We start from the raw sequence: 26,047 nt of genomic DNA, 5'->3' as shown, positions 1-26,047 counted from the left end.
ACAGAAGCTGTACCAACAAAATCACTTCATTAAACAACTAGGATTAAACTTTTTATACAGCTTTCTTGAAAATACCACAACATCCAATAACAATTTATCCTTCTGGTGATTATTCCACTTGTGATTGCAAAAACCTGAATAAGCACAAGTAGGATGTAACCTTCTTCCACAAATGGAATAGGCATGGGATGTTTTACCAAATGCAAAACGTAGAAAACTATATTGTGCAAACATTTACTAACCATTCTTTGCAACTGACTTGTTTGTAGCCGTCCTCTCTCACCCAAGTTTGTTTTCCAGACTATGTCCAATTTTCCAATAACTGTGACTCCTTTAATGACCCCAGCTTTCTCTGAATATTCAGGTTTAGGTTTGAGGCAGTATAGATATTGCCTTGTGTCCATGGACTGCAGATAGGTCATTTTCCCAAATGTGGAGGATCTGCACAGACAATAAATAAATACAATAAAAACAATTTAAAAAAAAAATCATATTTGAACAGTGAAGTTGAAATTGCAACAGGTTCTACAGCTAAATTGGGCAGGGAGGCTGAGGGGGCAAAACAATAGAAGTTAATAATATTATGAGAGGCATAGTCAGAGTTTTTCTCCCAAGTTAGAAATGGCAAATTGGTTTGATGAGAGAGGGGTAAAAGTTTAGAGATTTAAGAGGTAATTTTGTTCTGTTTATTTTACACAGAGAGTAATGCGTGCCAAAAGAATGCACTGCCAGGAGATGTGTTAGCAGACAGGATGGTGAAATTTAAAAGGCATTTAGACAGGCACATGAACATGCAGAGAATGGACAGATCATAGGGGGCGCCGTCGAGTATGGCTGCCCTGCCAGCAGCTGTTAGTCTTTTCACCCTTTTTAAAACATTTTTAGCGAGTTAAAAGTGTTTGTTTTGGAGGTCTTCTAGTTTTTATGTTGTTAAATTCTTTAATGTTGTGTCTTATTTTTTTCGTGTGCTGCATTGGCAAGTCAAATTTCACTACACCATTTGGTGTATGTGATAATAAATAAATGTCCTTTGTTGATGTGGATAATGTGTTGGCATATGGAGTTAGTTTAATTTGGCAGCACTGCCGGCATAAAAAATATCAACACAAATCTATTCTCAATAGACAATAGGTGCAGGAGTAGGCCATTCAGCCCTTCGAGCCAACACTCGAGCCCCATCTAGCTCTCTCTTGAAAGTATCCAAAGAACCAACCTCCATCGCCCTCTGAGGCAGAGAATTCTGTGGTATTATGCAATATAGTGTAAGGCTGAGCAGAGGGGCACTAGGACCCTGTGTGCCAGAAGCCAGGCTCCAGTAACCGGATGTGACTGGAACCCAGGGTGTGGGCAGAGAGAGAGAGGCCTGGGCTTACACAGGAGGCTGCTATTGCAGTTGCTGTTATTGTACAGATTAAAGGTATACTCTGTTTACGTCGTCGTACGAGCCTTATTACAAGCATAACCCGACATGGTGTCAGAAGTGGGATATGCGTCCAGGTCAATGACACCAACAGAGCAGCGCTATGCTCAAGTAGAAAAGGAGGCATTGGCTGCGACGTGGGCATGTGAAAGGTTCAGCTGTTTCATCCTGGGAAGACCATTCGAGCTGGAAACTGACCACAAGCCGTTGGTGAGTCTGCTGGGAGGGAAAGCTTTGGATGACCTCCCACCAAGAATCCAAAGATTTAGGATGAGACTCATGAGGTACAACTATACAGTAGATCATGTCCCTGGCAAAAGCCTGTGGACAGCCGACACCTTATCTCGTGCTCCTCTGAGAGCCGCAAAAACACACACAGACACAAGCCTACTAGAGGACACCAACATCTATGTAGACTCTGTCATCAGCAACATTCCTGTCAGTGGAGATTATCCGAGCAGCCTACGTGAGCACCTGCAGGCAGACAGCACATGCTCTGCACTGATGGAGTACTGCACAGACGGCTGGCCCGACAAAAGCCAACTGCAGGGAGTGCTGAGACATTACTGGGCTGATAGAGCAGTGCTGACTGTGCACGATGAGCTGCTGCTGCGGGGCACGAGGCTCGTCATCCCATCAGCCTTACAAGGTGATGTGCTGCAGAGACTACACGAAGGACACCTGGGGGTGACAAAGTGCAGGGGCCAGGCCAAACAGACGGTATGGTGGCCAGGACTCAGCAGCCAGCTGAATGACATGGTGCTGAAATGTAGAACCTGCATCCAAGAGCGAAGGAACGTCAAAGAGCCGCTGATGCCAACGGAGATGCCAGACAGGCCTTGGCAAAACTTGGGAGCTGACCTATTCACGCTGCAAAACAAGACTTATCTGCTAGTCGTAGATTATTTCTCGAGATATGTGGAGGTTGCGCTGCTGTCACCCACAAGGTCCACAGATGTGGTGGTGCACCTGAAATCCATATTTGCTCGTCATGGAATTTGTGAATTTCTTAAAAGTGACAATGGGCCCCAGTTCTCAGGTAGCCACTTTAAATCCTTTGCAGCAGAGTATGGCTTTATGCACATCACGAGCAGCCCCAGGTTTCCTCAGAGCAATGGGGAGGCGGAACGCGCTGTACAAACCGTGAAAAACCTGCTAACAAAGGCGTCAGACCCATATCTTGCATTGCTGGCCTACAGAGCAACCCCTCTACGGAACGGCTATAGCCCGGCCGAGCTGTTGATGGGGCGCCGCCTACGCACTACAGTTCCTGCCCTTCCAACCCTGCTGAATCCAGTTTTGCCTGACTACAACGCGCTGGGGGCCAAAGAAAGGGAGAAAAGGTGGAACGACGCAAGATCCTTTGACAAGAGGCGCGGAGCGAGAAATCTGGAGCCACTAGTACCTGGGGAGGATGTGTGGATCACCGATGCACGAGTCCAGGGCAAAGTGCTATCTATACACAATACCCCTCGCTCTTATATCGTCCAGGTGCCTCAGGGCACACTGAGGAGGAACCGGCAGCACTTGGTGCCGCTGCAGACCAACAGTGAGGTAGTCGACGCTGATGAGCCACCGGTGGGAGAAGAGCCAGCTCCACCAGACCCAGCTCCACCAGTGACAGCATCACCCAGCGGAGAGGGCCCCACCACAGAGACTGTGCGGACTAGGTGTGGGCGAGAGGTTAGAAAGCCAAAGAGACTTGATTTGTGATTTATTGATCTGTTTTCTACAAGAAAGAAAAAGAGAGAGTGAAATGTGATGTGAAATTGTTCTGTAAACCTGTTACATTTACCTGAAACCTGAAAGAATAGTTCACAGTATGGTAATGTGTAAGTTATTTTATTTCTATTTTGCATGCTTAGATCAGGGACAGGTCTTCCAGCAAAAGGGCAGAATAAACCCCTTAAGACCTGCAGAGACAAAGGTAGTCCACCCTTTGTTCTCAAAGAAAGGGAGATGTGGTATTATGCAATATAGTGTAAGGCTGAGCAGAGGGGCACTAGGACCCTGTGTGCCAGAAGCCAGGCTCCAGTAACCGGATGTGACTGGAACCCAGGGTGTGGGCAGAGAGAGAGAGGCCTGGGCTTACACAGGAGGCTGCTGTTGCAGTTGCTGTTATTGTACAGATTAAAGGTATACTCTGTTTACGTCGTCGTACGAGCCTTATTACAAGCATAACCCGACAAATTCCACACTCATAACTCTGTGTGTGAAAAAGTGTTTCCTTATCTCTGTTCTAAATGGCTTACCCTTATTCTCAACTTGAATTTCTTGGCATATGCTCAGATGATGCAGCATCACATTAAGGATAATTACAATATGGACCATTGGGAACCCCCCCCCACACCCCCCCATATATCATGGGGCTTGACTGTACAATGTCTCCAACTATTACATCAGTCAGTGCTATTTGACATCATTACACACGATTCTGTAGCTAATGCACCAGAAAAGTCATGGTTACTCTACATTCTGGCGTAGACAAATATCAGAGTGAAAGATAATACATTTTCCTTGCCAATGAAAGATGTGTGCCTACATTGCCAAATACTCAAACTGCAAGGTGCACAAGAACTCATAAAAGGCATTTTATAAGAGATTTAGATCAGTTTATAATTTAATTAAATTTAATTAACTTTAATTCCATTAAAATTAGATAGCGCTCTTAAAGATAGCGAGTCAGGGGATATGGGGAGAAGGCAAGAACAGGATATTGATTGTGGACGATCAACTATGATCACATTGAATGGCAGTGCTGGCTCGAAGGGCCGAATGGCCTACTCCTGCACCTATTGTCTAATTAATGTTATAATTTCCTGAAAATAGTATTTTGTATCCTTTGCATGACATTTATCAGTTAAACACAACTGACTTAAGTAGTTCCTTTAAATATATGAAAGCCAACTAGAGAATGTTAATTACTTAATTAATTACTAGTCTAGTTGGATCTTTTTTTACTACATTTCAGTGTGAATAGTCAAAGAATAGGGAATAGCATCAAAAAATAAAAGTCCAACTGTGCAAATAGAAATGCAGTGATATGTAATGATTAATATGCAAGAAAGAAAAATGAAGCTTTTTGCACAGCATTAATTAACATCACCAAATCAAATCTGTTTTAATAAAACTTTAAAGCAATGTACATCACACTCTATTTACAAAAATCACTGTTTTCTCCTACCTCATTATCTTTATGAAGAAATCAAATTTAATGCTCTGTATTTCATGGAGCTATTTTAATTCAGACAAATTCTGCAATATTTGCCTAGCTGAGAGATCCAGTATTTCATTCTGGTTGGAAACACAACTTTGTCCATAATGTCCCACTTGTCCCACTTGTCCCACTTACACAATTTTTTCGGCGACTCGCAGGAACCCATCATAGACTCAGCAGGTCGCCGAATGTTGAAAATATCAGCGGCGACCAGAAAAAGTTACGACTTTTTGGATGACTACTCACAACCAAACAGGCGTCGGTCGCCCCGCGACATGAAAAAAATCGCGTAAGTGGGACAGCCCCCGAGTGCCCCCAAAAAAAACACCAACTGCTGTCCATAATGCCTTCTGCTTAATATTAACACCGATATGGAATTTCAGTGTATTTGGAAGACGGTAAATTCACCAACCAAAAAAAAGTGATGTTGATTTTTTTTGGTCTCAATAAAACACGTTGTAAAATAACATGCGCAGAGAGAGATTATAAAGTAATAGTGATTCAAACACAGCTTTAAGTTTCTTACCCATCCGCTCCGGTATTGACAGTGTTCAGTTCAGTTACACTGTACATGAGGGATGGCTCGAGTGAAACTTTTTCCATGTACATTGGAGTAGTCGTAATATTTTGTATCTGAGCTTCCAAAAATACTTCATCCGTCTATGGGGTGAGAGGGGAAGGGATTGAGAAGGGTAGGATAGAGGGGGGGGGGGGGGGGGGGGGGGGGGGGGGGGGGGGGGGAAACAGAGAAGAATCTTCTGAATAATATCACATAAATTTCTCTGACAATTAAAATGTTATTAGTTCATGCCTTGGAATCACAGTGCAGGTAATTAATGAAGAAAAGCAGAAGCATAATTTAGATAAATATCTTTTTTCCCACATTGGCTTATTAATTTAGTTACAGCAATGGATTTGTGATAAATTTACTTTATTAATTTAATTTATGTTCCCACAACACCACAGTTGAGTTCTGAGAATATAAACATGTTTAGATCACCTGTGAAGCATATTTAGGACACAGCTCTGTTTTCCTAGATACACCCTATTCTCCCTCTTAAGGAAAAATAAATGAATAAAAATGGTTGCCCCATTAAAGTTGAAAAGACATTTTTTAAACACACCTTACACATTAGTTTTAATATTAAAGATTTTAAAGAGTAAAATAAATACAAAATGGAAAGTTGAAAAGATTATGATGCTGAAGATCTACCGTATGCCTAAAAACTCCTTGTAAATCTGGATAAGCAAGTACAATCCATGATTAAGTACCGAATGCATAGAAACAGCTCACTGAGTCTATATGAAAGATTCGCCAGGGTTTTGGCACAGTTTTCAAAGTCCCTGCTGCAGCGGGCCACAAAGGACCATTGCAGCCGTCGCCTCAATTTGGCTCGCCAGTGAACCGTCATATTTTTAGCTCCGCTTTCCATTATATAATTACCACCCATAGAACAGGATCAATCTCATCATGACCAATTTAATCAAATAATGATCATCTGCAACTATAAAATTAAACAAATTTAAGTTAAAGAAATCCATTTATATTCCTTATATATGGCACAATAAATTGTACTTTTTTTGACAGGCTATAAAAATACAAAGAAAAAAATGATAAAGCTATTTCTTGTTGACCCTTTCTTCAAGCAGCACATGGTTTAATTATTTTTTTTAATGGAATTGCTTATAGTCTACAGGTTCCTGCAATTCTAGTGGAATAATCGTAGTTAAGCTCATCATATGCCCATTATCCAAAGTACGGGGTATTATTGCTTTGTTGGTGACGCAGTAACTAATATTAACAAACAAAGTGCTGGAAGAACAGCAGGTCAGGACAGCATCTGTGGAGGGAATGGACAGACAATGTTTCGGGTCAGGACCCTTCCTCAGACTATTGGGAGTAGGGAGAGGAAAGCTGGAAAAGAGGAGTAAGGATTGGGCAAAATTGCCAAGTGATAGGTGGATACAGAGTGGTTGGCAGATGGGTGGACAAAGGCATAAAAAAAGGCAAAAGCATGTCATATAAGGAAAGAAGAGGTGTGAAATGTAAAACCCAAGGCACCTGCAACCACCTTGATTACACCTCCTCCAAACCTGCCTCTTGCAAGGACACCCATCCCTTACTCTCAGTTTCTCCATCTCTACTGCATCTGATTCCAAGATGAGGATTTCCACTTTTGGATGTCCTCCTTCAGGAAACGTGACCTCTCCCTGCTGTTGTGGATGGGGACTTTACATCTGTATCTCCTCTGTGACTCATAGTTCTACTCTCGCTCCCCTTCCTCTCAGAAAAAAGGAAAGGAATTCCCTTGATCCTTACTTTTCACCCCACCAGCTTCTACATCCAACACATCCTTCCCATCATTTCTGCCACATTCAGTCATCCCACAACCAGTCACATCTTCCCATCCCCAGCCCTTCCTCTGGGACTATTCTCGTTGCAATTCCTTAGTAAACTCAGATCTTCCTACCCAACCCACTTCCTCCCCGTCACTTTGCCCTGCAAATGCATGAGAACCAACCCATCTCCCTGCACCTCCTCTATTACTTCCAATCAAGGAACCATCAGCCATTCTGGTTCTGGTTGATTACTGTGCAAACACCTCATAAGTGGATTTTTGAAGGCATTGAAGACATTTGAAGGCATATTTTCTCAATTGATAGCATCAGCTGATAAGTTCCGGTAGGATATGAAAGATGGCAAAGGCATTATCACCAGAGTTTCAATATTGGCTATCTTATATTTTAGATTTGTCTCCAAATTCCGATGTATAACCTTTAAAATAATCAAAAACACTTGCCACATCTCAAATCTGTCATTAATATTAAGAAATTATTTAAAATATATTTTTGGCAAACTATGTTCCCACAAATCCATTGCTCAAACCCCTTGATTAAATCAATTTTATTTGCCATTTAGCAGAAATTTTATGCAAGCTTGGTTGATGAGATTAGTGATATAATGGAAAAGCATAAATTTGTTACAATTCAATTAAAGTTATTCGAGTTTTCCAGTAATTATTTACTGAAATTAAATTGTAGACAATTCAGAAAAAAATGGATTTTGCAGATGAACAAACCATGCAGTTATTTATTTTCATGTGTTCGTCATTTCGTGAATTGAGTTTTCAACGGTAATTTAAATTTGACCAATGCTTCTCCATTATTTTTCTACAAATTTAGCTAATGTTAATTAAAGCAATTGTGATTACATTGCAATTAAATCAATGCACAAAGTAGCAATAAATAAAAAAAATTACCACAGAACTGAGGTCACTCTAATGGGGGAAAAATTTTAAAAAAGCAAACATTAGAGAAATAAGGGTTAAATGTTAAAAAGAACGACTTTACCCAAAGATTTTATGAAAAGCATATTTATCTTTTTCATTGCATTTCCAAGATACTATCACCATTATGGAATAAAGACAAAGTAAAGCACCCACACGAAGGTGGCAAAATAAATATATGTACCTTCAAACAGGCTGGCATTTTCAAAATACCCAACATGAAGAACACATTTAATAGAACATGAAGCCAACCAAAATGTTATTTTGTTTAAAAACTGAAATAAAAACTAGAATTTTGTGTAGTATGATTTATTTACCATAGGAATGGGAAGATAAGTTGGTATTTTTGATTTTTTTGCCTCTAGGGAGACAAGATTTTAATGAATTTCTACAAGTGCAAATAAATATATTTCTACAATTGTGCCATCAAACGTTTGTTACTGCTTTTCATAACATCTGATTCCAATTGGAAAAGGTTTAGTTCTCAACTTTTTAAAATGACGGGAGTACAAGCACGCTGGTGACACGAGTTAATCACCTCAGTACACCTCCAGAGGGCTGAACAACCAATTAAAAATTTATAAATAGCACAAAAATAGTCACGTATAATTACCAAATAATCTCTTTTAGAGGAAATGTTATCTTTAAGGTCCCATCATCATCCAGATAAATTTGCAACGCATCTTGTCTCTTGCATGCCTATGAGTCAGTGTCCAAAACTAACTGCAGTACACACGTGGGATCTAACAAACTCTGTACAGCTGGTTTCCTCACCTTTGAATTCTAATTGGTGACGATGCAAAATCTTCCTTTAGATTGTGTGATTATTATGTAACTGATCATTATCTTAGTGGTATGTTCATATTCATACAATTCCATGTAATCAACCACAGCTCCTACAGTGCTCTCCATAATGTTTGGGACACAGACCCATCATTTATTTATTTGCCTCTGTACTCGGCAATTTGAGATGTGTAGTAGAAAAAAAATCACATGTGGTTGAAGTGCACATTGTCAGATTTTATTAAAGGGTATTTTTGTACATTTTGGTTTCACCATGAAGAAATTACAGCAGTGTTTCTACATAGTCTCCCATTTCAGAACACCATGTTTGTGACACATGGCTTCACAGGTGTTTGTAATTGCTCAGGTGTGTTTAATTGCCTCCTTAATGCAGGTAAAAGGGGGCTCTCAGCACCTAGTCTTTCCTCCAGTCTTTCCATCACCTCTGGAAACTTTTATTACTATTTATCAACATGAGGACCAAAGTTGTGCCAATGAAAGTCAAAGAACCCATTATGATTTAGGTGTGGCCCTTGTGGCTAAAGGGATCAGAGGGTATGTAGAGAAGGCAGGTACGGGATACTGAGTTGGATGATCAGCCATGATCATACTGAATGGTGGTGCAGGCTCGAAGGGCCAAATGGCCTACTCCTGCACCTATTTTCTATGTTTCTATGAGACTGAGAAACAAGAATAAAACTGTTACCGAGACATCAGCCAAACCTTAGGCTTACGAAAATCAACTGTTTGGAACATCATTAAGAAGAAAGAGAGCACTGGTGATCTTATTAATCGCAAAGGGACTGGCAAGCCAAGGAAGACCTCCACAGCTGATGACAGAAGAATTCTCTCTACAATAAAGAAAAATCCCCAAACACCTGTCTAACAGATCAGAAACACTCATTCATGAGTCAGGTGTGGATTTGTCAATGACCACTGTCCACAGGCGACTTCATGAACAGAAATACAGAGGCTATACTGCAAGTTGCAAACCACTGGCTAGCCGCAAAAATAGGATGGCCAGGTTACAGTTTGCCAAGAAGTACTTAAAAGAGCAACCGCAGTTCTGGAAAAAGGTCTTGTAGACAGATGAGACAAAGATTAACTTGTATCAGAGTGATGTCAAGAGCAAAGTATGGAGGAGAGAAGGAACTGCCCAAGATCCAAAGCATACCACCTCATCTGTGAAACATGGTGGTGGGGGCGTTATGGTCTGGGCATGTATGGCTGCTGAAGGTACTGGCTTACTTATCTTCATTGATGATACAACTGTTGATGGTAGTAGCAATAATGAATTCTGAAGTGTATAGACACATCCGATCTGCTCGTTCAAACAAATGCCTCAAAACTCATTGGCCGGCGGTTCACTCTAATGCAAGACAATGATCCCAAACATACTGCTAAAGCATCAAAGGAGTTTTTCAAAGCTAATAAATGGCTAATTCTTGAATGGCCAACCTAATCACCCAATCTGAACCCAACTGAGCATGAATTTTATCTGCTGAAGAGAAAACTGAAGGGGACAAGCCCCCAAAATAAGCATTAGCTAAAGATGGCTGCAATACAGGCATGGCAGAACATCACTAGTGAAGACATCCAGCAACTGGTGATGTACATGATTCGCAGACTTCAAGCAGTCACTGCATGTAAAGGATATGCAACAAAATACTTAACATGACTACTTTCATTTACAGGACATTGCTGTGTCGCAAACATTATGGTGTCCTGAAATGGGGGGACTATGTATGTAATTTCCTGCTGTAATTTCCACATGGTGAAACCAAAATGTATAAAAATTGCCTTTATTAGAATCTGACAATGTGCATTTGTTTATCATGTGCTGATCCAAAATGGGTAACTTCACTTCTCCACTGTTATTCATCTTGGTAGCACTGTTGAAATTAAAACACTTATGAGAGAAAAATGAATTAAAAAAACACCACTATGCATCTGCTGCACGCTAGCATATGGCAACAGAAGCAACTTAAAAGCAGGGAAATATTCATCTTCAACTTTCAAAGGAGTAGTTCATGAAAAAAACTCTGAAGAAGGGTCCCGACCCAAAACAAATCCATGTTGTTTAGAGATACTGCCTGACCCAGGGAAAGGGGAAAGATTGAGCAGGCTAGCACTCTATTTCTTGGAACACAGGAGGATGAAAAAAAAACAAAGGAGTGTGATCATGGACTTTAGGAGGGCACATCACAGAGGACTTACACTCCATAGAGGATCAAGACCCAGGGACATCCTGTGTGATAGGGTGAACTGTTTTAAAAAATCTGAAGGGCCACATCTTTTTTAAACACAATATGACATGGTCATGGAACAAGCTGCAGCACTGGTGAGTAGAGGCAAGGCAGCGCATAACATTTACCAAACCTTTAGATCGGTTCATGGATAGGAAAGGTTCAGAGTGTCTGGGCCAAACGAGGATCCTCCAGTGCTTCTACGCAGCATTAGGTTCAAAACACTAGCATGTTTTAAACATTACCAATTGGTTCGGGAATTGCTCTGCAATGTGACAAGAAGGCTTCTGCAGAGACTAGTGCGTCATATTTGAACATCTGATTGAAAATATGGGATAGATATGCTTCACCGTTCATCCATTTTTATTTCCACTATACAAAATAACGTAAAAAACTCCAGAGCAAACAAAATCAAAAGTTGCCTCTTCCACCCCTTAACAACGGACTGTTCCAGCCTAGCAATAAAAACAAAGCATCCAGCTCTGTTTATGATATGCAGAAGAGGAATGAGAGGTTGAGAAAGGAGTTTTCTTCCCAGAGGCAATGTATCATGCAAACTGTAAACGCCTTTGTCACCAATACAATCCTAAAAGTAGGAGAAGAACAGTTTCAATTATAACAGTGATATTTTTTTCCCATATTATCATCCTAAATAAAAATCCTGAGTGTTAATGATTGAATGTTTAATAAGGACAATGGTGTGTTTTGCAATTCCGCTTAGCATTGAACACTTTGCATTTCAAAGCACAAGGAGGACTTTAAATATGTGACAAATAAACTTGACTTGACTTGACTTGGAGAAGGGGTGTTACACAGAGAAGTGTACAAAATCAGAGGGTAATAGATCAGGTACACGCACAGTCTCTTGCCCGGAGTAGAGGAATCAAGACCCAGAGGACATAGGTTTAAAGTGAGAGGGGAAAGATTTAATAAGGAGGAAGCTGAAAGGCTGCAGGGTTTTTTTTTACACACAGGGGAGCTGAGGATGGGGGGAGATGGAACAAGCTGTCGGAGGAGATGTATAGGGGCAGGTACTCCGCATACGGAATATAGGTGCATTTCCATTTCCGTTCATGGCTGTGGCCAGGGAGGAGAGGGGGTATGGGGTCAAACTTTATGTTGAGTTCAAGTGCTAGCCACATTAGGTCATTAGTTATTGCGGACACTAGCGGAGGTTTTCGGCGAAAACGTAGCCCAACCTTTGGTCTAACCGATATGCTTGCTGCATCTAGAGAAGCGGACATTTCTACAGGTTACTAAGATGCATCAAACCTCTGTCGGCATCTGATTGAAAATCAATGGTGATAGATTGCTTCTTCTATGTTCATCCATTTTTGCATTTCCATGAGCCACAAAATAACGTAAAAATAAATTGTGTTTTAAAAGTTGCTTTTTGGCCACTTTAACCAATCACACCTTCTTAATATTCCTAGCAATAAAAACAAAGAATCCAGCTCTGTTTATTGATAACAGAAGATGGAATGTTGATGCTGCGGAAAGGAACATTTTCTGTTAAAGGCACTCCTGTATCAGGCAAACTTGTCAATAGCAGTGTAAAGGTTCCCAATACAATCCTAAAAGCAGGACTAAGAACAGTTTCCATTATAACAGTGATATTTTTCCATTTCTCATCCTAGTTACCCAAATGCTAGAGTGAAATTGCCTGTGAATGTTAAATTAAGGACAATGTGTGAGAAGGCAATTCTCACTTAGTACTGAACCCAGGCTGCATACAAAGCCAGCAAGGAGGACTTTAAATTAGCCTATACAGGATATATATATATATATATTTTTTTTTTTAAATCAGATGCCAGTATTTAACACCCATTGAGTAAATCGATGTACCAACCACCTTCACTTGCTCAATATTCTGATAATAGCTGTATATGAATACTAACAACAATCCAACATACCCCCATATTTGAGATTTGAGGAATGACGAAATTGTGAAACGCCCTGAATTCCATTGCAAACACAAGTTACCAAACATTTATATCTGCAGTTACATTTTAAGACAATTAAAATGAAATACTCTAATCTTACAGATGCGGAATAAAACACATGTATGCATGAAAATTAAAATAACTAGATGCCAGAAATATGAAGTTAAAAAACAAACTGCTGGAAATAATCAAAAGGTCAGGCAGTAGAAAGCAAAATCTGCAGATGCTGATGTAAATCATAGACACATAATGCCAGAGTAACTCAGCGGGACAGGCAGCATCTCTGGAGTGAAGGAAAGGGTGATGTTTTTGGTCAAGACCCTTCTTCAGACTGATGTCAGGGAGTGGAAGGTACATAGATAAGGAATGTATAGAGAAGGAAGTGTAAGGTGTGAAACAGTACAGAGGGAATGAAGTTCAAGGAAAATGTAGAATAGATCATTGTTAGTTGGGAGAAGGTAACAACAAAGCAGAGATAAACTGTAGTCGGAGACAGTAAGACTGGTCGGCTAACTGGGAAGGGGGAGGGGATGGAGAGAGGGAAAGTAAGGGTTACTTGAAGTTAGAGAAGTCAATATTCATACCGCTGGGGTGTAAGCTGCCCAAGCGAAATATGAGGTGCAGTTCCGCCAATATACGTTGGGCCTCACTCTGACAATGGAGTAGACCCAGCACAGAAAAGTCAGTATGGGAATGGGATGGGGAGTTAAAGTGTTTAACAACCGGGAGATCAGGTAGGTTTAGGTGGGCTGATCGGTGGTGTTCAGTGAAACGATCGCTGAGCCTGCGCTTGGTCTCGCCAAATCACAGGATATATCTCTGACAGTTTAAAGCCAAGGTTGCTTCGGGATGAGTTGCAGAGACCAATTGGAAGTTGCATTAATGCGGGCAATTAGTAAAAGACAATTCAGGGACTCAAACCCTACTCCCAATCTAGTATACTGTATTTAGAGTCCAGAATGGAGGCTTCTGTACTTTGGAGAAACTAAATACAGACTGAATAATGAAGGAAATAGGCAATGTTTCAGGCCAAAAACCTTCTTCAGATTGATGCAGAGGAGGGGGGGGGGCGTGGGAAAAAGAAAGGAAGAGGAGGAGCCAGAGGGCTGAGGGAGAGCTGGGAAGGGGAGGAGACAGCAAGGGCTACCGGAAATTGGAGAAGTCAATGTTCAAGCCGCTGGGGTGCAGACTGCCCAAACGGAATATGAGGTGCTCACTCTGGCCATGGAGGAGGCCCAGGACAGAAAGGTTGGATTCGGAATGGGGAGTTGAAGTGCTGAGCCACAGGGAGATCAGGTTGATTAATGCGGACCGAGCGGAGGTGTTCGGCGAAACGATCGCCAAGCCTACGCTTGTTCTCACGGATGTAGATCAGCTGACATCAAGAGCAGCAGATGCAATAGATGAAGTTGGAGGAGGTGCAGGTGAACCTCTGTCGCACCTGGAACAACTGCTTGGGTCCTTGAATGGAGTCGAGGGGGGAGGTAAAACGACAAGTGTAGCATCTCCTGCAGTTGCAAGGGAACGTGTCCGGGGAGTTACGGAAGGAGCGGTTTTTGCGGAAAGCATACAGGGGGGGAGATGGGAAGATGTGGCGAGTGGTGGGGTCACGTTGGAGGTGGCAAAAATGACGGAGGACTATTTGTTGTATGTGACGGCTGGTGGGGTGGAAGGTGAGGACTAGGGGGACTCTACCCTCGTTCCAAATGAGGGGGGGGGGGGAATGGGGAGAGAGAGTAGTGTTGCGGGGTATTGAAGAGACCCTGGTGAGAGCCTCATCTATAGTAGGGGAGGGGATCCTGCATCAGTCTGAAGAAGGGTTTCGGCCCGAAACGTTGCCTATTTCCTTCGCTCCAAAGATGCTGCCGCACCTGCTGAATTTCTCCAGCACTTTTGTCTACCTGCGATTTTCCAGCATCTGCAGTTCCTTCTTGAACACAGACTGAATAATCTTTGGCAAAGCACCTGCATTCAATCCACAGCAAGGAGGGGGTCCCTGACAGCTTTTTGGAAGCGGAAGTTCAAATATTTTATTGCTCCTATGGAACCAATATGCAAAGATCTTAAATAGACATTCACCTGAATAAAGGTGGTTACATCAAGTTCACTGGCAGTGGCCCAGGTAAGTTAGTACAGTCAAACTAATGCTGAAGCAGAGACCTCAAACCTTCAGTTGAGATCTGCATTAGTGATCTTGCATGCACCATATGCACGGTAGAAATTTGTGCAAATGTAGACATCTGCACACAGATGCAATTGCAATGGGCAACCACTTCTTCTGGAAACGTTGGCAATAATTTCAGTTTGCAGTTAACTGCTCCAACTTAAAAATCACACACCAATGCTTTGGTTTGGGGATATGTCTGAGCAGTTATGGCACATCAGTTTAGACGTCGAATGCCTAAAACAACTGGCATCATGGAGGTGGTTGGGATGGTTCTTTTACAGTGTTTGGGAAGATACAAATTTTAGTTAACAAAGCAATTAGGAAGGCTAATGGAATGATGACCTTTAGTGCAAAAGGCACAGAAGGGGAAAGGTTTTGATGTAACCTTGCAGAACTCTGGTGAAATTGGACTTTGAATACTAAAAGAAAAGCGTTACATGCACTGGAGGCAAATATGAGGAAATGTTTAACAATTCACACTTACATGTCACACTGGGGTTCGGAAGAATGAAAGAATCTTGCTGAATTGCATATGATTCTGAGGGATACTGACAGGATGATTCCCCTAATAGGAGCCATTTGAACCATAATTTTAGAATAAGCAGTTGCCCATTTATGATGGAGATGAGGAGGAATTGTTCCTATGAACTCACGATTGTTTGGAATTCTCTGCCGCTGAGACTTGTGGAGTTGGAGTCAGCAAATATATTGAACAAAAGATATGGGAAGAGGACAGTAAAGAGACCGAGGCCAAAATTGAATCAGCGATTAATTTAGTGAAAGATGAATACTGTGGCTTTAAATAGTTATTTTCCAAGTCATACAAGTGAAATAGGCAAGGCTTTTTACATGATCAAGCAAGCAAGAGAATAAGGAAAAAGAATAGAGACACTACTACACAGTGAAAAACAGAATGGTGGGGGGAAGCCGGAAGTGTAGAACATATAAAAAGAAATGAGGGAAATAGGGAAGCTAGAACAACAAATATTTAAATTTGAAAGCAGGGAGTAATGATATGTAAGTATGGTATGTTTTCACTGCAACTGCAAAATAGGAATATTTAAATTTGAAAGCAGGGAGTAATGATATGTAAGTATATTGTACAGCCAAACTTAGCGTAGATTTTGGTGTGAGATAGGAAGCTAACGTTATTGTTGTGACTGCAGGCTATTATCCATTCATGCATGTGGTAAATTCAATGCAAGTTCAATTTAACAAAGCACGCATAAATCCAAATTATTGTCTTAGAATTACTGGATTGTAATCATTAGTGCTTGAACTTTCACCTAAAACAATGTTCACTGATATGAATCCCAAAAAATGCCATTCAATTCAAACCATGAACTTTTCAAACACTGAATATGTATTTGTAAAAAGAAAGCATCAAATGTGGTACAGAGCATTTTACTTTTACTTCAGTAAAACCAGCTGGTTTATTTCCGGACTGTAAATCCAGCTCTTACAGCGACAGAAAATGTGGCGTCGAAAGGCTGAATAATAAAAATGCACTTTTAAAACTGTTAAAAATAATTCTAAAAAAAGGTGGAAGAGTCTAAACCATGTTGTAGTTATATGTGTTAGTAGCTTCAAATAAGGCGAGAGATTTATCTTTAAAATAAATAAAATGAATTAATTTTGGAGCTCTCCTTGGTAAAATGAATTGTATACACTTACTTCAGCATTGTAGAACTTGGTCTTTACATCAAGTGGTTTAAGGACCTGTGTCAAAAGAGAGTGCAAGCTGAAGACTGGTTTCATTGGCAGATCATCCATCAGAGCTCTTAGATGGAGTTGTTCTCTAAATTGCACCAACGTAAGGAATACTTTTTAAAAACAAACTTTAAACCTGTTGATAGAAGAGAAACTAAAACATACAACAAACTGACTGGAGAACTTAAGGACTCATTGCCACAAAAAGCCTATTCATTTCATAAAATGTTAGGAATCACATGGTCATCAAGCCTTAAAAAACAAAATGTTCACAGAGAATCTTGAAGGATTTAAGTGTTTAATAACCAGTGCACCAATTAGCCTTCTGTTTTTCACATTAAAATAAATTGCACCAGTCTTCTATCTTCGTAACTGTTTCTAATGAGAAGATGTCAAATACCTTTTGTATTAGGCTGAAGTTATTTGTACATGCGTTAAACGTCTTGGTTGCAAAACACGCGTAGTACAAACTGTAACAGCATTTCCCACTAAAAGACTAAAACTACTTAATCTCCAATCTGTATATCTACAGTTGCATCAGGCTGCTATTTATTTTTCTCAACCAATGAGTTTATTGTAAGAAAGAAATACAGATACAGGTGTTATTACAAAATTCCTACTACTCTAACTATAGGTTGCTGCTGCTAAACTATTGATGAAATCTCAAAGTTCACATTTTTTTTAACATGAATACAAAAAAACATTTAGAAAACAACATCTTTCCGATTGCTAAATCTTGAAAGAAAACATCTAGACCAGGGGTCTCCAAACTATGGCCCGGGGGCCACATCCGGACTGCCACGAGATTTTATCCGGCCCGCAGCAAGCTCAGCTCAGGACGGAGCATGTGTCAGTTAGGCACTGAGTCGGGGAGCATAGCGGCCCGGAGCTGCTCTTAGTGTTGTTACCGGGTAGGTCCCTCGAATTATCAAAGTGCCGAGATATCACTGAGCCGCTATGAAGAAGGGTGCAATGGGGGGGGGTTGTTTGGCGGCGGCCAGAATGGGTCGGTGGTGTGTTATAACATGCGATCATTCCCCTCTCTCTCTCTCTGCCTCCCTCTCTCTTTCATTAAATTTATAAAACTGACATTTCTTTATTTTTTCCCCATGGCCCGCAAAAACGTGCCAAATATATAATGTGGCCCTCATGCTGAAAAGTTTGGAGGCCCCTGATCTAGACCTTCAGAATTCAGAAGATTGGTCTTATACTTTAAAAATAATTATGTTGGGGATGTGGGCATCACTAACAAAAACAACATTTAATGCCCGTCCTTAAACGCCCCACATTGGTGATGGTGAGTTGCCACTTTGAAATACTGAGTAGGGAGTTTTAGATTGGAGTCAAAACAGTGAAGAGCAATATCTCTCAATTTTCCTGTCTAATGCTTCTCTGATAGTCATGTGCCTTTGGGCAGTGGCAGCAGACTTTTAATAATTTTAAAGCAAAGTTAGATGCATCATATACAAGAGAATAAAGGATGACATGGCTAGACTGGAATAGGGAGTTATAGTGACAAACCGATCATCCAAAAATCTTATTAAATGCACCTAGTATCCTAATCCTGGTCTCAATTTTTATGTTCACATATGTTTGCAGCCCATAAAAAAACCTTGACTATATTAAATGGCAATGAAAGGGTTAAAGTAAAACATTCTTAAAAAGCAGTAGAAGGACCAAATTCCATTGTTTGAACTCGTCGAACACACTCATAACACCTGTATTTTATAACATACGGACTTGATAAATCAGTCCCAATTTTTTAATTCTCATTGCCATTTTCAAGTGCTTGCATAGCTTTGCCCCATGCCTTAACTTTATCTTCAGCTTCTTCTACTCTTTGAAGTGCAGTTTTATGCTCCCAGAAACTCTGGACTGTTGTGCATCGCAAAGCATATCATCATGTCTCCTCCACTCAGTAAAATCAAATGCTGACCAAAATGTTGATCAAACATTTGACCTAATCTCCCCCTAATATCTAACATTTTGGTTGGTAATGTTTTCTATGAAGGATCATATATTAAATTAATGACATAACAAATTAATATGTGTTGTGCAATAAGAGTTGTTGTGCTCCAGCAAACTGGTAAATAATAACTTTAGGACTGGTACCAGGATTCTGTTCTTCATGAGACTGACTAAACTAGAAGGGACTGCCCTGATTAGTGGTTACATAAATCACGCGCTAATTCAATAAACAAGCATGTGCTACCACTGTGGGCGATAAATTGAGGAGAGAGAGGGGCTGAAAATAACCAAAAGCATTAGAATTGTTATGGTTTAACAAGATTTGAAGGGCTGAATCATTTCCCTGATCCTCAATTTATTTGAACTGGTCAACTGCCAAGGCCTAAATGAACAAATTATGAATTATGAAGCATTTAAAATGGAGACATGAGACAGCAGTAATCAAAAGATTGCAGATGCTGGAATCTGAAGAAGGATCCCAACCTGAAATATGATCTGTTCATTTCTCTCCACAGATGCTGAGTTTCCTCAACACTTCAATTTTTTGCATGAAGCATTTGTGTTTGGTTATGAGAGGGCTGTGAATTGTTTGTATAATATTATCTTTCATCTTCAAGTGTGATTATTTTAGCTCATTACAGCCAGGAATTCTAACGGGGTCAATGAAAAAGAAAACATATTTCCTGAAGTAGTTTTATTAAATAGGCACAAACTTTAACACTATGTATGATACTTCAAAACTTCAACTTTTTGCCTGTTCGGGAGAGTTGATATTTTTTAGCTTAGAGAGACAGATCTAAATTGTAAGAATAATAGAATATTTCAAGTTTCACATATAAAAAGAACTGAAAAGTCAGAATAAACATAACAATCTTTAGTCAGAGGGTGGTGTATCTGTGGAATTCATCACCACAGATGGCTGTGGAGGCCAAGACAATGGATATTAAGGCAGATATTGACATACAGTATCAGAAATCAAGTGGACGAGCTTGAGACTCAGTTAGAAACTGGCAAATATGATGTTGTGGGAATTACAGAGACATGGCTGCAAGAGGGCCAGGGCTGGTAACTGAATATTCAAGGGTATGCCTCCTATCAAAAAGACAGACAGGTGGGCAGAGGCGGTGGGGTGGCTCTGTTGGTGAGGAATTAAATTCAGTCCCTTGCAAGCGGTGACATGAAACAGGAGATGTGGAGTCAGTATGGATAGAACTAAGGAATTGTAAGGGTAAAAAGACCCTAATGGGACTAATCTACAGGTCCCCAAACAGTAGTCTGGATATAGGGTGCAAGTTGAAAAAGGGGTTAAAATTGGCATGTAGTAAAGATAATGCTACGGTTGTTAGAGAGTACAGAGGAGATTTACTAGAATGTTGCCTGGGTTTCAACAACTAAGTTACAGAGATAGGTTGAATAAGTTAGGTCTTTATTCTCTGGAGCGCAGAAGGTAAGGGGGGACTTGATAGGGGTCTTTAAAATGATGAGAGGGATAGACAGAGTTGATGTGGACAAGCTTTTCCCTTTGAGAATAGGGAAGATTCAAACAAGAGGACATGACTTCAGAATTAAGGGACAGAAGTTTAGGGGTAATATGAGGGGGAACTTCTTTACTCAGAGAGTGGTAGCGGTGTGGAATGAGCTTCCAGTGGAAGTGGTGGCGGCAGGTTCGTTGGTATCATTTAAAAATAAATTGGATAGGCATATGGATGAGAAAGGAATGGAGGGTTATGGTATGAGTGCAGGCAGGTGGGACTAAGGGAAAAAAGTTGTTCGGCATGGACTTGTAGGGCCGAGATGGCCTGTTTCCGTGCTGTAATTGTTATATGGTTATATGGTTATGGGAGATTTCAACATGCAGTTAGACTGGGAAAATCAGGTTGATACTGGACCCAAAGAAAGGGAGTTTGTAGAGTGCCTCCGTGATGGATGCTAAGAGCAGCTTGTATTGGAATCTACCAGGGAGAAGGCAATTATGGATTGTAATGAACTGGATTTTATAAAGGAACTTGAGGTTAAGGAGCCATAAGGAGGTAGTGACCATAATATGGACAATTTTAATCTACAATTGGAGAGGCAGAAGGGTAAATCGGAGGTGTCAGTGTTACAGTTGAATAAAGGGGAGCCATGAGGGAGGAGCTGCCCAAAGTTGACTGAAAAGATACCCTAGCAGGGATGACAGTGGAACAACAATGGCAGGTATTTCTGGGAATAACACAGAAGGTGCAGGATCAGTTCATTCCAAAGAGGAATAAAGATTCCAAGGGGAGTAAGGAGCGACTGTGGCTAATAAGAGATGTCAGGGACAGTATAAAAATAAAAGAATACAACGTAGCAAAGATGAGCAGGAAGCAAGAGCATTGGGTAATGTTTGAAGAGAAATAGAAAATAACTAAAAAGGCAATACGGGGCGAAAAGATGAGGTACGAAGGTAAGCTAGCCAAGAATATAAAGGAGGATAGTAAAAGGGTCTTTTGGTATGTGAAGAGGAAAAAATTAATTAAGACCAAAGTTGGACCCTTGAAGTCTGATTAGGGGGAATTTATGATGGGGAACAAGGAAATGGCAGATGAGTTGAACAGGTACTTTAGATCCATCTTCACTAAGGAGGACACAAACAATTTTCCTCAATGTTCATCGATTACAGCTCAGCATTCAACACCATTATACCCTCTAAACTGATCGACAAACTCGGTAACCTGAGCATCGACCCCTCCCTCTGCAACTGGATACTGGACTTTCTAACCAACAGACCCCAGTCTGTTAGGTTAGACAAGCACACCTCTTCAACCCTCACCCTGAACACCGGCGTTTCACAGGGCTGTGTGCTGAGCCCCCTCCTCTACTCCCTCTTCACCTACGACTGCACACCTGTACATGGTACTAACACCAACATCAAGTATGCAGATGATACAACGGTGATTGGCCTCATCAGCAACAACGATGAGTCGGCCTATAGGGAGGATGTCCAGCTCCTAGCAGCATGGAAGGCAGATTATCTAAATTGTGTCAAGTTGGGAAAAGGGGAAGTACAACCGGATACGGGGGTCCTTGTTCATCAGTCAATGAAAATAAGCAAGCAAGTACAGCAGGCAGTGAAGAAAGCGAATGGCATGTTTGCCTTCATAACAAGAGGAATTGAGTATAGGACAAAGAAGTCCTTCTGCAGTTGTACAGACTAGTGAGACCACACCTGGAGTAGTGCATGCAGTTTTGGTCCCCTAATTTGAGGAAGGACATTCTTGCTATTGAGGGAGTGCAGCATAGGTTTACACGGTTAATTTCAATGATGGCGGGACTGTCATGTGCTGTGAGAATGGAGCGGCAGGTCTTGTATACTCTGGAGTTTAAAAGGATTAGAGGGGATCTTATTGAAACATATAAGATTATTAAGGGTTGGACATGCTAGAGGCAGGAAACATGTTCCCGGTGTTGGGGGAGTCCAGAACCAAGGGCCACAGTTTAAGAATAAGGGATAAGCCATTTAGAATGGAGACAAGGAAACAGTTTTTCGCACAGAGAGTTGTGAGTCTGTGGAATTCTCTGCCTCAGAGGGCGTTGGAGGCCGGATCTCTGGATACTTTCGAGAAAGCTAGACAGGTCTCTTAAAGATAGCGGAGTCAGGGGATATGGGGAGAAGGCAGGAATGGGTATTGATTGGGATGATCAGCCATGATCACATTGAATGGCGGTGCTGGCTCGAAAGGCCAAATTGCCTACTCCTGCACCTATTGTCTATTGATAGATTCTTGATTAGTAAGGGCGTCAGAGGCTATATGGAGAATGTGGTTGAGACGGAAAGATAGATCAGTTATGATTGAATGGCGGAGTATTCTTGATGGGCCAAATGGCCTAATTCTGCTGCTAATTCTGCCGGCGACTCCGGATTGTCAAAGCTGCCACAGCCAGGCATAAAAACAGTTTTTATCCACGAGTAGTTGCTCTACTAAGCCAAATATCTGTAGCCTCCCTTTGATCTTTGTTCTGGTATTTTGTTTGTTCACATTCTTGATCAATGGTGTTTTATCAATAATGTCTTATTATTATTAATGTTTAGTGATTTCCGAGTCATTCGTAACTGTCACAGTATGTCATGTTGTTACTTGTGGGCGGAGCACCAAGGCAAATTCCTTGTATGTGAATACTTGGCCAATAAACTTACTTAATTTCTGAAAATGATGAGTAATCCACAATATTTTTGATCTTGTATTTTATGCATATTACCTGAAATTTAAAGAATTTTCTAAAGTACATCTTCTCTCCAGCTTGTGTAGTGTAACTAACTGCACAGACCAAGCTGCAGAGGGAAAAAAAACAAGTTGACTATTAAATCAATTACATGAGTGCACGTTTTATACAACATAGTGAATGAGTTTAATCATATGTCAAACCATTAAGACTGGAAGAAACATAAAATTCTTTATGGTGCTAATCAATGACTTAACAATAATGAAGACACAAAAAGCTGGAGTAACTCAGCGGTTTATGCAGCATCTCTGGAGAGAAGGAATGGGTGATGTTTCGAGTCAAGACCCTTGTTCAGACTGGTTAGGGATAAGAGGAACGAGAGATATAGACGATAATGTGGAGAGATAAAGAACAATGAATAAAAGGTACGCAAAATAGTAACAACGATAAAGGCCATTGTTAGCTGTTTGTTGGCTGGAAACGGGAAGCTAGTGCGACTTGGCTGGGGGTGGGATAGAGAGAGAGGGAATGCCTGGGCTACCTGAAGTGAGAGAAATCAATATTCATACCACTGGGCTGCAAGCTGCCCAAGCGAAATATGAGATGCTGTAACTCCAATTTGCAATTAGCCTCACTCTGACAATGGAGGGGACCTTGGACTGAAAGGTCTGTGTAAGAATGGGAAGGAGAATTAAAGTGTCCAGCAACCGGGAGATCAGGTAGGTTCAACGGGCTGAGCGAAGGTGTTCCGTGAAACGATGGTCCAGTCTACGTTTGGTCTCGCTGATGTATAAAAGTCCACATCTTGAATAAAGGATACAGTAGATGAGGTTGGAGGAAGTGCAGGTGAACCTCTGCCTAACCTGAAAGGACTGTCGGTGTCCCTGGACAGAGTCGAACGAGGATGTATAGCGACAGGTTTTGCATTTTCTACAGTTGCAGGGGAAGGTACCTGGGGAGGGGGTGGTTTGGGTGGGAAGGGATGAGTTAGCCAGTGAGTTGCGGAGGGAACGGTGTCTACGGAAAGGGGTGGGAAAATGTGGCCAGTGGTGGGATCCCATTGGAGGCGGTGGAAATGTCGGAGGATTATGTCAAGTCAAGTCAAGTTTATTCGTCGCACACACATACAAGATGTGCAGTGAAATGAAAAGTGGCAATGCTCGCGGACTTTGTGCAAAAAGACAAACAAGCAACCAAACAATGTTGTACGTGATGGCTGATGGGGAAGAAGGTAAGGACTAGGGTGTCTCTGTTGCGACTAGAGGGGTGGGTAGCAAGGGTGGAGCTGATGGGTACCGAGGAGACACGAGTGAGGGCCTCATCTATGATGGGAGAGAGGAACCCCGGTTCCCCCAAAAAAAACCTGGTCCCCGACAGACCTTTCAGGTTCGGCAGAGGTTCCCCTGCATACATCCGAGATGTCCTCATTCTTCAGCATCTCATATTTCGCTTTGGCAGCTTGCAGCCCAGTGAATATTGATTTATCTCACTTCAGGTAGCCCTGATATTCTGTCTCTCTCTATCCCTCCCCCACCAAAGTCGCACAAGCTTTTCGTTTTCACCTTACAAACATCCAAGAATGGCCTGTTTCCTTTATCTTTGTTACTTTTTTGCATATTTTTAATGTATTGTTCTATATCTCTCCACATCATCGTCTATATCTTTATGGTGCTAATCAATGACTTAACAATAATGAAGACACTCAGGGGGTATGGAGAGAAGGCAGGTACGGGATACTGAGTTGGATGATCAGCCATGATCATATTGAATGGCGGTGCAGGCTCGAAGGGCCGAATGGCCTACTCCTGCACCTAATTTCTATGTTTCTATGTTTCTATCTCTCGTTTCCCTTATCCCTAACCAGTCTGAAGACCACACATTAGTAATCAAGCTGTCTAAGCAGCCACTCACATTAAATTATCACACCAACCCCAGGATGGAATAAAAGGTCATTTTTAATTGACCTTCCCAACATTGTACAGAGCTCTAAATAAAAACTCAAACAAACTAATATGAATAAAGTGAATTAGCAAAGCATTTTTAAAACATTTTAGTGTTCCTTAGGTAGACACAAAATGCTGGAGTATCTCTGCGAGACAGGCAGCATCTCTGGAGAGAAGGAATGGGTGACGTTTCAGGTTGAGACGGGTTACTCCAGCATTTTGTGTCTAACTAGATACAAAATTGGCTTCAAGGTACGAAGCAGTGCTGGTGGTTGAAGGTTGTTTTCTTCAGACTGGAGGCCTGTGACTAGTGGATTGGTGCTGGGCCTATCACTGTTTGTCATCTACATCAACGATTTGGATGAGAATGCACAAAGCATGATTAGTAAGTTTGCAGATGACACAAAAATAAGCATTATCCTAAATAATGAAGATGGTTATTAAGAATTACAGTGTGATCTTGATAAGTGGGCTGAGGAATGGTTAGGTAAGTGTCAGGTGTTGCAGTTTGGGAAGTCAAAGCAGGGCAGGATCTTCAGACGGTGGCGTATTGTGGAGCAGAGGGATGTTGAAGTACAAGTGATGTCGCAGGTGGATAGAGTTGTGAAGAAGGCGTTTGACATGTTGCCCTTCATCAGTCAAGGAATCGAGTACAGAAGTTGGGATGTTATGTTACAGTCGTACACGATGCTGGTGGATTCAGAGGATATTGCTCAATTTTGGTCACCCTGCTGTAGGATTGATGCCATTAAGCTGTAATGGGTGCAGAGAAGATTTATGAGGATATTGCTAGGACTAGAGGGCCCGTCCTCTAGGGAAAGGTTGGGCAGGCTAGACCGAGGCGAGGTTGTGGGGGATATTATTGAGGTGTATATTATCGCTAGGAAAATAGATAGGGTAAATGCACAGAACTTCTCCCAGTGTTGGGGAAAAAAGAAACAGGTTTAAGGTGAGAGGGAAAAAATGTAACAGGAACCAGAGGGGCAACTTTTACCACCCAGTTTGGTTGGTATGTGGAACAAGTTGCCAGAGGAAGTAGCTGAAGCAGATATAATAACATTTAAAATATATTTGGATAGGTACGATTTGGAGGGACACGAATCAAACGTGGGAAAATGGGACCATGTGGGCAAATGGGGCATCTTGCTTGACACGGACGAATTGGGCCAAAGGGGCTG

General features: G+C 41.3%; 1 protein-coding gene across 4 annotated transcripts in view; it reads right to left on the bottom strand.

Moving 5' to 3' along the window:
• The window catches only part of trappc13 (trafficking protein particle complex subunit 13), a 56,282-nt gene that overhangs the window by 4,683 nt on the left and 25,552 nt on the right, over window positions 1–26,047 (bottom strand). For 2 of the 4 annotated variants that reach the window (XM_055635132.1, XM_055635140.1), the window contains exons 6-10: window positions 22,963–23,035; window positions 16,738–16,782; window positions 7,898–7,915; window positions 5,164–5,297; window positions 243–441 (exon numbers count right to left, since the gene is read on the bottom strand). In XM_055635132.1, coding sequence (XP_055491107.1) covers window positions 243–441; window positions 5,164–5,297; window positions 7,898–7,915; window positions 16,738–16,782; window positions 22,963–23,035 — 469 coding nt within the window. The remainder of the gene's footprint in view (window positions 1–242; window positions 442–5,163; window positions 5,298–7,897; window positions 7,916–16,737; window positions 16,783–22,962; window positions 23,036–26,047) is intronic. The other 2 variants (XM_055635154.1, XM_055635146.1) reach the window with 1 other exon arrangement.

Source organism: Leucoraja erinacea, chromosome 1 (genome assembly GCF_028641065.1).
Source record: "Leucoraja erinacea ecotype New England chromosome 1, Leri_hhj_1, whole genome shotgun sequence".
Classification (NCBI taxonomy): Eukaryota; Metazoa; Chordata; class Chondrichthyes; order Rajiformes; family Rajidae; genus Leucoraja; species Leucoraja erinaceus.
This window is presented reverse-complemented; position numbering and strand designations above follow the sequence as displayed.